Below are 14,936 nucleotides of genomic sequence, written 5' to 3' on the forward strand. Positions count from 1 at the left end.
CGAGCATATAACACTGCATCGTCATTTGACTCAATACTTCGACCGAAACGCGAAATAGAATATTGATTCACTTTTTAGGTGATATGATGTATGTTCTTTATACACTGGTGTAGGTCAGATACTACCATCTTCGTGTGTGTGTGGGGGGGGGGGGGCACGATGGCTCAGTGATAGATCGCTTTCCTCTGGTGGTGCAAGGTTAGATCCCCGGCCAAGTAAGTTAGTGGTGGACAACATCGTGTTCGTGGGTTTTCTCGAGGTACTCCTGTCTCCTCCCACTTTCTCATTCTGCAAATTCCATCATCAATCACTTGCTTTAAGCATCGTCTTTTCTTAGACTCAAGGGCATAATCGTGGAACATTAAACTGAAAGATTTGTTTTCATTTTATTATATTCGTGCATGCAGTCTGTTGATGTAATTTTCCCATACAAACGTGCAAAGATTATTGTATTGAATAATCGTGTCTTGTTGACTCAACTCTCGGTAAACATGAAGCGCATCCAAAAAGTAAGTTTTGATGGGCTGTAAAATGAAACACGTACATCAGATTATTATTATTATTATTATTATTATTATTATTATTATTATTATTATTATTATAACAACTACTACTTCTTCGTCGTCTTCTTCTTCTTCTTTGGAGGTAGTGATATATAACCTACATTTACGCATATTCATTGTCCTTGTTGAGGCTTTTGCCGTAACGTGGCACGGTTTTTGGTATGTCTGTGTCAAAGAATTCTACCGGCATTACTGGAACCAGAATGTCACAAGCATGAATAATTCAGTCGCGGTGTTGAAATGGTGTCTGGGGAGGTATCGCTTCAGGTGGAGAAACGGGTGGAAGCAGGTACGGATTAAGGGGGGGCTTAAGAGGGCTGTAGCCCCGGGCCTCCACTCTGATCAAACTCTCAACTTGTTGTCTAAAAAGAATCATACAAGATACAATCATCATTATAAGATAAAATATGACCAAAAATATGAAACAAATTTCTTCGTTTGTTACATCCACCGTCTTGATAGATTAGCATAGATCAGTTTTTTAAAAAAAGAAGCGAAGTCAGCAGAGGCCACATATTTTTTCTAGCTCCGGGCCTCCGGATGAATTAATCTAGCCCTGGATGGAAGTCGCTTGGCGCGAGGTGAGGACCTGTAGAAGGAATGGTCAAAGATATTTCAGACACATAGTTTTGGAATAGGCTTGATGTATGGAGTTATGTGTCATCGTGCAATAATTATTCCTTCGCTCAGCATTTCACCTCTCTTGTTCAGGATCGCCTTCCATAGTTGTCTCTTAGTGTTCACAATTCCGTTAGGCAGTGTTAGTGTGCCCTTGGTATAAGAACTGGATTAGGAAGACACCCTGTTTGTCCAGAACACCTGCACAACACTTTGACGGTAAACAAGATTTGTTTGAATTCGGTCTTAAGGGGCCAATCGCTGTGTTGTCAGTGCATGGACTGTTGTTTTGTTTCTATCGTAGGTCACTTATGTTTTGTCCCAGGAGACGATCGCCAAGGATTGGTCACCTTCCTGGTGATAATGCAGCAGAAAGATCAAGGAGGTTCCTAGACGCTTCTTGTGTTCTGCTGTGAGTTGTTTTCAATCCCATTGTGCACACTTCTTGTGCGGACATAACTCGGAAGAAAGTGGCAGTAAAAATAAATTTAAAATTTAGCGAATTTGATTGTTATCACAACCTAAACTTCATGCAAATCCTAATCGCTCCTTAGTTGTAGGTTTGGAGGAAATTGCAAAGAAAAATAGTTTTAATTAAAGGAATCCGTTTCTTATCACATCGAACCATCAAATTGTCAACCAAATCCTCATTGTTTCCCAGGTATAAGTTCTTGCGAAGATGTAGTAGAAAGTAATTGAAAATGGCGCGAATTTGATTCGCACACAAAACATGAATTAAAGGTAATTAACCTCTACAGCTAAAGTATGTCTTTTATGCAGTAGTATTGAGCATTATACCAGGTTCTTTAAGTGTTACGAGCGAATGTACGCCGCAATGGATTCAGATTTTCTTTCTTTTATAGAACTAGGATCATGTAATACATATATATTTTAGGCTAGATTTCAGTAAGAAGCACTCTGGTGAGATCAAACCAATAATTTACACATCACGTGATCTTAGAAATCTCTGAGCGTAGAAATTCGACATTTTGTACAATTATTTTCCTTAAATGTTTGACTGTGAATAAGATGTATGTTTTACGAAATTCTACCACTGAAGGGAAATAGAACTTGAACGTTGTCATCACTTGCCTGAACTCCCAAATTTTTGAACGTAAGAACTTCTTAATTTTTGTGGAGATAGTATTCTTGAATCCTAGGTTGAAAATGAAATGGAATTCTGTGAATTCAGCTTCGAAGAAGGGCCCCGAATTTTTTGTCACTGTTCACCAAATACCCGAAACTGTTGATTGTAATAGCTTGAAATTTCACACAAATGTTTTCCTTAAGCTCTAGACCATTTTGCGAAATATAACCCCTGGGGAATGAAAGTTGACCTAAAACTTTACGGGGAATGGGGATGAATTGAACATTGTTCTTAATCATTTGCATAAATTCGAGTGGATCTATCACTCAAGGTGCGAGAAAAGACTGGATTTTGATGTGAAAATTTATTGGGGGCGTGGAGGGGTGAGTGATGGTTTTATGCAATTCCAGTGATTGATTGCGTAAAATTTAATTGGGACATTAGCAGTAAGACTGTTTGCTTCGTCACGTGATTCCAGTGGCTGGCACAAACTGCACGTGATTCCAGTGAAATCCAATTTATGTAAATGAATATCCATAAATTAGAAGAATGTGTGTGTGTGTGTTTGTTTTTTAAATATTTTCCAGAGATTGTATTCTTCCTGTGCGAAGAACGGGCGCTTCTGCTAGTTACTTATTTAAATATCGCTGTCACGCTATGCTTATCTCAAGACAAGTTCAGAGCAATGATAAAATGCCAAATGAATAAAGAAAAAAATGTACAACTTTATTAATGATTTTCTGTCATATGCTAACCATAATATGACATCATTGTTCATAAATAACGTGCCGCTGTTTCTAAGATGTTGAAAGAATATGGATTTTGTTTCTGAAAAATCAGAATTGTGCATATGCAAGGTATAAACTTTATACGAGGTTGTGATGTGTAAAAGTTCATTTTCTTGTTTAGTACTGAGATATTATTTCTAAGAAACTTTTAATTTCCAGTGTGTCTCCTTGTTTCTTTTAGATTGTTTTTATCTTACTAAAAAGTTACTTTATTAAGCAGGTGTTAGTAATAACAGTCGAAACGCCAAGATGTGGCTAAAATGGCCAGGGTTACTCAACACTGTTTTTTGTATGTTAACTAGTATATACGCTCCTGAAATTCCATTAATTCTTAATACATTCGTCAATGACATATAATACTGTTATTTTGGAGAGAAAAAGAACTTACTTAGTACGAGACATATAAATAGTGACCCGATGTTGGCATTTCGTGGTATGCAATTATCTTGGAGTTCCAAGGGTTAATCATACATGTTTTGTTTTCATAGGGAGAATTTTCATCAGCAAGCTTACACTCACATACTAGCTGCTGAACAACTTGGCGTGAAGGAATCATTCATCGAGAAAGCTCGATATTTTTGGCAAGGTTCTGATCATTCCCGTGCCTTGGAGACATTGCGGAGAGGAATAGAAATGTTTTATCCTGACCCAAGTGAATTACATATCCCAAGTTGGTCTTCTGATCCAGAGCAGCAAAAACATCGTGCTCAGGTCTGTGATAATAAACTAATCTTATCTTTCACCTAGTGCAGTTTTTAGATATATAGAAGTACAGGTATTATTGAGATTCAAAGTTTTTTAAGTACGGTAGAATGTATATATCTAGTGACGTCAACAATTCACTCTAATATGGCATAATGATCGCATAAATCTGTCATATAATATTAAATATAAATTCCATATACTGAGATGATAGTTAAACGTGAAAATTAAATTAAATGCTTATTTGGATATTACAAACCTCCATAATAGAGGATTCAATTCCCTTAAATAAATATTTAAATAACACCTTTTAAAACATTCAAACCATCAGTTTATACGGGGTGTTTCAAAACAACACCGACAACGTTTGGGAGGTGATTCCTGACAGCAAGATAAGACTAAAAGCATAGACCAACCTGGGTGCACAAATGTTTCCTTTCGGAGTTATAGGCTGTCGAAAACATGAAAAATTGAAATTTAAAGGTCCATAGCTCCAAAACTATGGGACCTACCGCAGTCGGGTCAAGACTTTACTTAGGAACTAGTATCTGCCCTATCCACAAATCCATTTTTCAGCATCCTAAGGTACTCACGCAACAATTTTTATAGAGGAAGTTTGACTACGGGCATATAATTTGAAGTAGTCACCAACTACCTCTATAAAAAATATTGCGGAAGTACCGCAGGACTCTGAAACATGGATTTTTGGATAGAACACATACTAGTTCCTAAGTGAAGTCTTGACCTGACTGCGGTAGGTTCCATAGGTTTGGAGCTATGGACTTTCAAAATCCAATTTTTCATGTTTTCGGCAGCGTATAACTCCGAAAGGAAGCGTTTGTGCACCCAGGTTGGTCTATACTTTTCGTCTTATCTTGATGTCAGGAATCACCTCCCAAACGTTGTCGGTGCTGTTTTGAAACACCCTGTATATAACAGTGAAGGCTACTAGAGGCGTAGGTTACAGATCTCTTGCTTAAAGGCAAAAGAAGTAACTTTTAAATATATTGTGTATATTCACTCATAAGTACGTGGGAAACAGTTCCTGACAATAAGTCGTTCAAAAGGAAGAAAGAGAAAATCTCTTATATCTATACACACAAGGTTTGTTATGAACATTTCTGATCTTAGCAAAAGAACTTCAACTGCATATTGTGAAAGTAGGACCAAATTAACACTTGTGCTGGTTTTCTTCCAAGCAGGTGAGGTATTATGTGTAAAAAATAAAGTAAGAGTTCCTTACATCATGATTTACTGAGGACACTAAATATTAATACTTAACTTATCAAGCCTCGAATGGTCCATCGATGAATATAAAGAAGAGGCAAGAAACATTGGTTAGTGATGCACTAGGAAGTATATTGAATAACTAATAACTCATCAGAAGTCTCTTTTGGAAATTTGCTTATAGTTTTAACACTCACTGTGTCCTTGCAGTGTGATAATGCAATTTTCTCTGCAGAGAGAGAGAGAGAGAGAGAGAGAGAGAGAGAGAGAGAGAGAGAGAGTGTGTGAGAGTGTTCAGAAAATGATATTCATTGAACTTTATACAATAACTCTGCTCTATATAACGGTCTAGACAGTTTTTTTAAGAGTAGATGAAATCCTGGTATTACAATCCCGTTATTATAGGAAAATTAACCTCGAACGCAAGGGGTTAAAATATGTTGTCCATCAAATGATTTAAATCAACACAACGAAGTCCGTAGATAATTGCGTAAATATTGTATGGAGTTTGGAGTAGTTGGGAAAACTTGACTTAAAAAAAAAGTAAAATAATAATAATAATAATAAAATAAATAAATAAATAAAATACATGTAACAAATTAGGGCTTTTAATTAAGCATGTTTTTCAGCCTACAGCAGGGGTGCCCACAAAGGGGGCTATGACGCAAACTGCGTCATTGAAATATTTGGGGGGGGGTAAAAATCTATATAAATATGTTTGAGGGGGTGTAAAAATTAATCGAAAAGATTTTTTTTTTCATGGAAGAACACCTACGGATAGACAATTGGGGGGGGGGGGTGCGTCATGGAAATAAGGGGGGGACCACTGCCTACAGTGTACACAAAGCTGAAAGCTCGCGTGTAACAATTAATGGGTATAAACAAGGGAATTTTGTCTATGAAAGACTGTCATGTTTCCAGCCAATGTTTTAGTATTCAATGAGAACACTCGAGAAGTGTTTGTTGGATGATCGAAATAACTATTTGTAATATAGAAATGCCATCTATATTGGATTCTATTTTATTCCTTGTGAGGCCAGTGGCTAAAATTTAAAGTGACGTTTAAAAGTTTTCAGTTATGATTGTCAGAGATATCTTTATCTGGTGTTAGATAATTTTAAAAAGAGATGAGGCATCCCACGGTGACAGGTGTAGGAGTGAAATTGTGGTCCTCCCTGTTTGGTCCGATAGAGTTGCATATCATTCGGTCTTCCATTCCGATTGGGGGTTGAGCATAGGATTGACAACCACATATTTTAAATAAAAAATCATACAGAGTTCATAGCGAGTCACTTTTTTTTTTTAACTAAAAGTTACTTTTTTTCAAGTTGGTCACTAAAAGTTACTTTTTTTCAAGTTGGTCACTAAAAGTTACTTTTTTTCAAATTTGTCAGTTAAAGTTACTTTTTTGGGAGGTAAAGTAACTTTTTTTGTATGATTTATGTTTTGCATTTGCAGTTTTCTAAGAAAAATATAAAAATAAATGGAAAAAGGCAGAAACTGGTTACTCATTACTCTTCTAAAAGCTTCAGTTTTCGCTGCCACATGTGAAACAGTCAGCTTTATTCTCACTTCAGCTTTTATTCTTTCTAAAGCACAGTGGATGGTTGGTGAATGCTTAAGCTCTCAAGGTGGGACTGAGAACCTTTCTGTGTCTATTCTTTCTTCTATTATAATAGTCTTTTAGTTTTCTGTCGTAATAGTAAACGCTCCGCTCAACGTTGTGTTTGTGTGGTTCATCATGTTTGTCTTGTGTCATGCTTCTTGTATGTTCTTCTTAGGAGTAGGTGATAAATTTTAATATTTCATGGCTTTGAGAACTCTCATTGCTAAGTTAAATATAATGTCTGCGATGATGAAATTCGGAAATAGGCCAGAACTGCTTCCACATAGTCAGAAGCTTCTTACATCTGCTAAGTCTGCTTACCGTAACTATGAAGCATAGTTAGAAAACCTAAGAAAGGAGGAAGCTCAAAAAGAAGAAGTAAAGAAGAAAAGATGAAACAAAACAAGAAACAAAGAAAGAGGTGATGGAGAAATTGACAAAGAAAAAAAAGGAGCATGATGAGATTTTGGTCACTTTTTCGTGTGCTTTTGGTCACTTTTCAACTATTTACAAGAGACCAGACCACTACGAGTCCTGACATACGTAAAAACATAGTAGGGATTATTTTGTTGTAAAATAGTCCACCATTCCGATTTCCAAAACGTGACTACTACAAAAGAAATTCTGAAAATAATAATAAATAAATAAATGAAATAAATTTAGAATGGTAAACGTTAGAATTATGTACAAAGCAGGAGAGTTTCAGATATTTGAGTTAAGAGATAGATAAGCTAGATATAGCAGTGATTCAAAAAGTGGACCGGGAATGCGACACTCATAATTGATAGTTAGAAGGGATGGGATGGCATTTTCTTGTCATTAATATACACGTGTCAACGAATGAAACATGATCGAATTGAAGGAATGGAAAATAAATTGAATTAAAAATTACTTTTACAAAGAAATGGAACGTGTTTCTGACTAGTTTTCGAAGTTCGACATGGTAAGTATCATAGTTGACTTCAGCACACAGATGGGTAAAGGAAAAATATTTTGACTAACAGTCTGAAAGAAACTTACACAAAGTCAGTAACGATAATGCATAACAGAGAATTTTCTCGGCTTCCAAAAAAGTCTGATAATGAAACTAATATTGAGTTATGTTTCTGCGACGATGAATCTTCGTATTCTTCAAGTCTTGGAGTGAGGGAGTTAGATGAGAATTGTAAATTATGAGTTGAATAATATTTTCGCATTATTAAATGAAAAGCTTTATATTCGACATAGCTATAGTAATATTTGTTATTTTACAGGCAAAATTGCTCCTGGCTACTTACAATGATGAACTGGTATCCCTTGACGTGAATAAGAGTATTCAGCATTATAGGGAAGCTGTCGATTCCTTTAAAACCTGGGAAGAAAGTCACGTATTCCTTGGTCAATATTATGATCGCATTCATCACCATCTACAAGACAATCTGAAGTTAAAAGGGTAAGTCATATTATTCTTCTTGATTTATGTAGCTTTTGTGGTTGAAAATACACTCCTGAGGGAAAGTTGTGTGTTAGGCAAGGTATGTAATGGACATGGTGTCATGTCCGCGAAAACACGCGAGCGTCCAGCAGACAAATACTAAGAGTTGTTTTATTCCAAGGCAGTAGATATTACTGCTTGCGTTCTGTTTCTCCCTTCTGCACTTATGCCATTGACTAAATAGGTAACAAAAGGTATCTACAGAGCAGTTCAGATACAAATTACAAACAACCGTTCACAATGTTGATTTCTCAGTTGGGTTAAACCAAAATAATGTCTTTGCTGGAAGGGGGCGTCGAGAAGCTAAGATAGTTTGCCTTGTTGGGATTACGCAAGAAACATTGGATGGTAATCATGTGTGGACATTGAACACAGCAGATACCCTGTACGAGGGAGGTTAACTGTCCAAGAGCAGGTGGCGCGCTTTGTTCAACGACTATTAGCGACATTTATGGTGACAGAATTGTGTTTGTAGACGATAATACTCACTCACATCGTACAGTACTAGTAGAGATCTTCCTGCGTATGATTTACGTTCGCCACATGAACTGTCCCCCGATGTCGCAGATACAAACTGTATTGAACATATGTGAAATATGTTGAAAGCACGTTTTTAGTGGTCCACTGCCTTTAGACACACTGCAGGACTTCGTTTACACGGCCTAGATAAAATGAAACTTTCTTCCCCATGATAACATCACTACAATTATCGGAAGGATATCTCGGCATGTCATGGACTACAAAATGCAATTGGGGGTCATACACATTATCCATACACACAGTATACGGAAACATGATCAGTAATTTCCCACTGGGATCAGGTACAGTTCTTTAGTTTGGGTTATGTGTGCTTGTTCCGGTTTGCTAGTGAATGTCCTCACCTCATTTGCATTTCTAACACTATATATCCTCAGGTTGTATGATCGCGTGGTAGTGTAAAGGTTGTACTTTTATATTTCCGTGTCTTATTCATGGTATTTCGAACTTTTTCACGAGGAATGCAATTACTACCACCTTGATACGCATGTTGTTGAAGTAATTTAGTTCATAAGCAGAACTTTCGCGTGTCACCTGAACAGAACCCTCTGGATCACAGCCCATGAATGACTATGGCTGACTAGACAGTGTTTACTTGCGTAATGTAAAGCACATCGGATACCATCGCCGCTATTTCTAGATTTCTGCCTGCTAAATAGTTATCTTCTCAATTGCCTCACGATGCTAGGCAAATAACAAAAAATATATTTTCTCGCATAAAATTGAAGACGAGAGCACCCAAAGTAACAAGTTGCTTACACAGGGAATCAATGATTAATTTTTGATTAACTGTTTGGAGAGTTTTGCTTCTTTACTACCTTCAGAATAGTGTTGTGTGGGTGAGTCTGTATTTCTGCAATAATACTGGAGACACACTAAATTTATGATTATAATGATCCGACAACAAACATTAACATTATTAATTGGATTAAGAAAAAAAAATTGCATACTGTAAAGTCTGCCCATGTAACATAGGTGCAAATGTCTAACTTTTCCATTGTTGGGAAATCCAGGGTGGGAATCCTACGGCAAATTATCGTGTGGGATTATTCTGCGCTTATACTTCAGTCCCATCGAAAGAGTCGTCTTCCTTCCCAATACGGGAGTGATTCATAAGTTTCCTAATATTGCATGTGTACAGCATTTGCGGACTATGTCACATGACTGAAGTAGTTCATGCCGTCAAAGATGCTCGTTAGTACGGCTATATATAATATATATATATAGCAGTAGTTTGTCCAGTTGCATTCTATATGTTACTTGACGGCCACAAAAATGTTACAAAGTATTATAAGGGGACTTTTCGTATACGAGTTCGGCCTGGACTATAACGCTGTGGAAGCACCCGAAATATTTATTGTGCCAAAGAAGGAGACCTGATCACAGCGCACCAATCCGATGGTTCAAGGAATTTCACTCGGGCTACAAGAATCTCGCCGATCAACCAAGGCCATGTAGATCTAATAACCGTAGATTACTCCAAGCTATAGTAATACATTTAAGAACATCCACGTGGAGAATATGAGGCGAAGTTATTATCTCACAGTCCAGTGTGATTGCTCACATGACGACCTCGGCAAAAGAAATCCGGTGCTGCCAAACTTTTGATTAACCATTGTATTTGTTTTGATCATTTCCCGGTTTTCTTTTTTTGGGGAGAGGGGGAGGATTTATATCTAAAATTTTGTTAACAAATAAATTTTAAACTATTGTCATAATTATTTAGAAAATGAGAACTTATTTTTTTGATACTTAATACTCCATATGTCTAATCCATCGATCTGAATGTATAGCGATACCATTAACATTTTGAGGTAAAGACTTCAGTGATCTTGCCGATGGTTCAAGTGTCCAACACTGGGATAGATAAAACATACATAAAACACATTAATCGTCATTCTTTTCATTTGAGACAATTGTGGTATGTATTTTAAGGTCAAGTACACTGTAGTTTGCACCAAAGTTCTGATTTTTTTATTATTTTTATTTCTTTTAATTTTAGTAGTACTTCTAGGTAAAAATCTGTACAATTTTTGTTTCGAATTTAATTTTTGAATTTTATTTGGTTGTAAGAAATACATAAAAATACGGTTTCCAATTCTCTAAACTCGTTAACACAATTATGTTCTCTTTTGTATTGCTTTACAGCAAGCTGCAAAAGCACGCAATAAATGAACTAGGGAAATCTATGCAGTATGGCACAGCATACCTTTATGAGTCGATGCCACGTATGTTAAGTATATGGTTAGATTATGGTACTTCTATTGTGGAGATCCAAAATGCAGGACAGCCAAACGACGAAGACCTCGATATAATGAAACCAATTCTAACACAAATGACGAAGATGATTGGTAAGTGGCTGTAGGTTTTGAGTCGTGTTGAAAATGTATTCCCTCTGATGTTTTCTTAGCATTTCCATATATATGGATGGTAGTATATATATATATATATTATTTTATTTTATTTTTTTAATTTTTATTTTATTTTTATTTTATTTTATTTATTTATTTTTTTTTTTTTTTGGAAGTTAAGGAAATCTTGTCTCATCGTTTAATTTGTTACATCTTGTAAGTTTAGTTTGAAACAGCGAATCCGTACTATAACTGGCCAGTTTAATAAAAGATTATTTACAAAAGTTACTAAACTGTCTTCTTGGGTGCATAGTTCAAAACTCAAAACCTTACCATGTATCCCCAACTGCCGCCGCCTCCTTAGGACATCATTCTACACGATATTCACAGCAAAAAATAAGGTGTAAAAACAACACAAAATGATTACCACTTTAGCGTGTTATTTGCGTGTTATCTTAACACCAAAAGCATATCCTACCGAGCATATCAGAAGTAACTAGTAATTGTCAGTAAGAATTTGAATTGGATTTCATTGTTTGTAATTAGCAAAGCTTTACGCAGTATATTTGATATTCATGCCAAGTAACGAATAACGTAATATGTTTTGATGTAATCGGTCATGAAAATAGTTTTTTAAGCCTATGAATTGTCTGACAATAGTTACATGTTCTTATATCCTAGCACATAAGTAAAACAGACAGAACAACAGGCGGCAGAACTGCTACTCATGTAACTGTTGTCAGACAATTCATAGGCTTTAAAATCTATTTTCATGACCGATTACAGCAAACCATAATACGTTACTCGTTACTTGGCATGGATGCAAAATATACTGCGAAAAGGTTTGTTTATAGCAAAAAAATCCAATGCAAATTTTCACTGACAATAACTAGTTACTGCTGATATGCTCGGAAGGATATACATTTCGGTGTTAAATTAACACACAAGTAACACGCTAAAGTGGTAGTCATTTTGTGTTGTTTTAACCTCATTTTTTGCTGTGTTCTAGCTGAATTTGATGATGATTGCAGAGAACTGAAATATCGTATAGAATGATGTCCTAAACAGGAGCGACAGTTGGGGGTGCAAGGTAAGATTTTGAGTTATTTACAGTTGATACATCCTTTTTTCATAGAGAATCAACTTTTGAATGCAACTGTATCTAAAATATGTTGCAGCGTGTTTATTTTCTCTCTCCTCCCCCCTTTTTTTATTTCTGTCTATCATCATCATCATAGGTATTCTGCCTTTATTGGCAGGTGGCTTGCAGCAACTGAGAAGCTTCCACGTTCCACGGTCTTCAGCTAACCTCTTCGCCTTTACGTACAATTTTTCTATTTTGATACCATCCTTTGCCCCCTCCGTCTCTTTTCTGCGACCATAACCTACATTCCTCATGATACAGTTCCTTCTTATCCCATGTCCCAACCAGTTTCTCTTCCTCTTCTTAATAGTATCTAAAATTGTTCTTTTCTCCCCTACCATTTCTAAGACCCTCTCATTCGTTTTCCACTCAACCCAGCTAATTCTCTCCATTTTTCTCCACACCTACAATTCGAAAGCTTCCAGTCATTTCTCATCATTTTTGCGTAATGTCCATGTTTCTGACCCATACAGTACAATACACCACACGAAGCATTTTATGAGTCTTTCTCTCAACTCTTTATTCGAGGTCCCACAAAATAGCATTTTCTTCCTCCTAAAGGCTTCTTTCGCCATTACTAATAATACTGCCCAGGTATCGAAAATTAGTCACCCGTTCTATTTTCTCCCCTCCCACTTTTATATTTGACATAGACCGCTTCGTTCCAATCATCATGGCTTTTGTCCTTCTAACATTTATTTCCATCCCATTTTCTTCAAAACCCTTCCTCAAGTATTCTAACAGATTACTGATTTTCTCTTCAAATTCTGCAATAAGCGCCATATCATCTGCAAACCATATATACCTGTTCATTCTACTTCGTACTGAAATGCTGTCTTCATTTTGTAGGCTCTTTTTCTCTACATCTTCTAAACAGATATCAAATAATGTAAGCGAGAGAGAGCATCCTTGTCGAACACTCCTTCCAATTGCACTCGCCTCTGTCATTTCCTCCTCTATTTCTGTCTATAGCAATTAGTAAATATTACAAGGTTCCACGCGCTGGCTGTAAACACACTTCAGACGACAGTCACGAAGAAGAGGTCGCCAACGATCGGCAAGTGACGTAAATTCCAGAAGTCAGCAACACTTCTGGATAAAAGGAGACGAAACATCGGAGAATGCATCAGTCTCCATCGATTGATGAACCACCAACTCTCTACTCTAGACGAGTCCACTCGTAGCTGCTGTAAACGCCTATCCTTCATCAGCTTTGACAGGTTCTAGAAATTTTCTACCAGTGTGTAGTTAGCGCCCTGCCCCATTTTAAATGTTAAAAACATTAGACCTCAATCGTTTGATGAGATTTGAGCAACCCTTTTGAGAGTTTGATCAGCTCTATTAATAGAAATGGGCTATTTTTAGTAGAGGGTCAAGTACATGCCAGCCTCCTCCTCTGATATTATATTAAAAATTTCTCAATGCCAATACTCCTACACTACTTTCCATTAATTTTCATACCAACGCCTTTCAAATTCAGACGTATAGGTAAAGTTCTTAATTGACAAAACACTTGAATTCATATGCAAAAGACTGGCCCTTCAAATTTCTCATTTCGAGCACTGGTTACGTAGGAAATGTTTCGAAGGTTAAGGTGAATAGTAATCTTAATAAATAAAACGAATTCCTCTTAATTCCGAATACTATTCCTCGTAAATCGAGCTTTCTCATTCGCGTGAAAGTATTTCTATAATGGGGACTATTAAAATCACCACTTGGTTTTGGGTTTTCATAACATTTTAGTATTTCGAAATGAAATGAAATCTGTAAGTTTTACGTCCCATACTTATGCCGGCTGGGCTAAAGGAGACGGTGATGATGAGAAATGAATGAAATGCTGGAATGAAAAAGTGGGAGGAAACAGGAGAGCCCCGAGAAAACCCACGCACATGGTGTTTGTCCACCACAAAGCTCACTTGGCGCGAGCTGGGATCGAACCAAGGACCCCATGCATCAGAGGTAAAAGCTCTACCACTGATCCACCGCGGCCCCTTTTAGTATTTCAAAAACGTAATTCAGTTTCGATTTCTAAAACAGATGTTTTTATTTCAAAAAATCGATTTTCGTATGTTCCGTTTTACAAAACATCGAAAACCGAGAAATCTCATGAAATGTGAACTGCACGAGTAGTTAACCTAATTTGAAATGCCTACTTCTTCTCAATATCAAAGTATACAACCATATTTTATTCCAGTCCGTCTATTATTAATTTCTACTGTATGGTTTCTTGTTCCTCCAACTCTGTCTGGGGCTACTTTTCAAAATATTTAAAAAATGTAATCACAAAAGTCTTATTACTTCCAGTGAATGAATGTTTGCAGTTCTGTACCATTATTTTCAACTTTATATTATTATTATCATTATTATTATTATTATTATTATTATTATTATTATTATTATTATTATTATTATTATTATTATTATTTACTACAGTAACTTGATTTTTTTCTTTGTAGATTCATATTTAGATAAGCTACCTCCTTTTATGTTCTTCACGGCTCTGTCTCAAATTACCTCCAGAATTTGCCACCCTCACCCAGAAGTTTATAAGGAAATCAAGCGTATCATCATAAAACTTTTGCAACACTATCCAGCACAGACAATGTGGAAATTAGTTGTCTTCCAGATGGTAAGTATCGTTTTATTTTCCGTCATTACTGTCACGGATAGGTTTGGAAAAATAAATGGGATAGGAGACTGAATAGTATACGTAGATTGATGTACATAAAGACCAATCAGGCCTTCGCATACTGTGCATAAATAAGTTCCTCAGCTATTTGAGAAGAAGAGATGCGAATATCGATGCCATCATGTGATATTGTTATCAGCTTCAAAGTTG

The 14,936-nt window shown here is 36.3% G+C and overlaps 1 protein-coding gene across 3 annotated transcripts in view; it reads left to right on the forward strand.

Annotated features, from left to right (window-relative positions):
- The window catches only part of LOC145688047 (serine/threonine-protein kinase ATR-like), a 297,516-nt gene that overhangs the window by 237,791 nt on the left and 44,789 nt on the right, over positions 1–14,936 (forward strand). For all 3 annotated transcript variants that reach the window (XM_081761752.1, XM_081761751.1, XM_081761753.1), the window contains 4 exons: positions 3,545–3,767; positions 7,845–8,023; positions 10,751–10,953; positions 14,554–14,726. In XM_081761752.1, the coding sequence (XP_081617878.1) occupies positions 3,545–3,767; positions 7,845–8,023; positions 10,751–10,953; positions 14,554–14,726 (778 nt within the window). The remainder of the gene's footprint in view (positions 1–3,544; positions 3,768–7,844; positions 8,024–10,750; positions 10,954–14,553; positions 14,727–14,936) is intronic.

The sequence above is a fragment of the Thermobia domestica genome, chromosome 6 (genome assembly GCF_964235325.1).
Source record: "Thermobia domestica chromosome 6, izTheDome1.hap1.1, whole genome shotgun sequence".
In the NCBI taxonomy this organism is placed as follows: Eukaryota; Metazoa; Arthropoda; class Insecta; order Zygentoma; family Lepismatidae; genus Thermobia; species Thermobia domestica.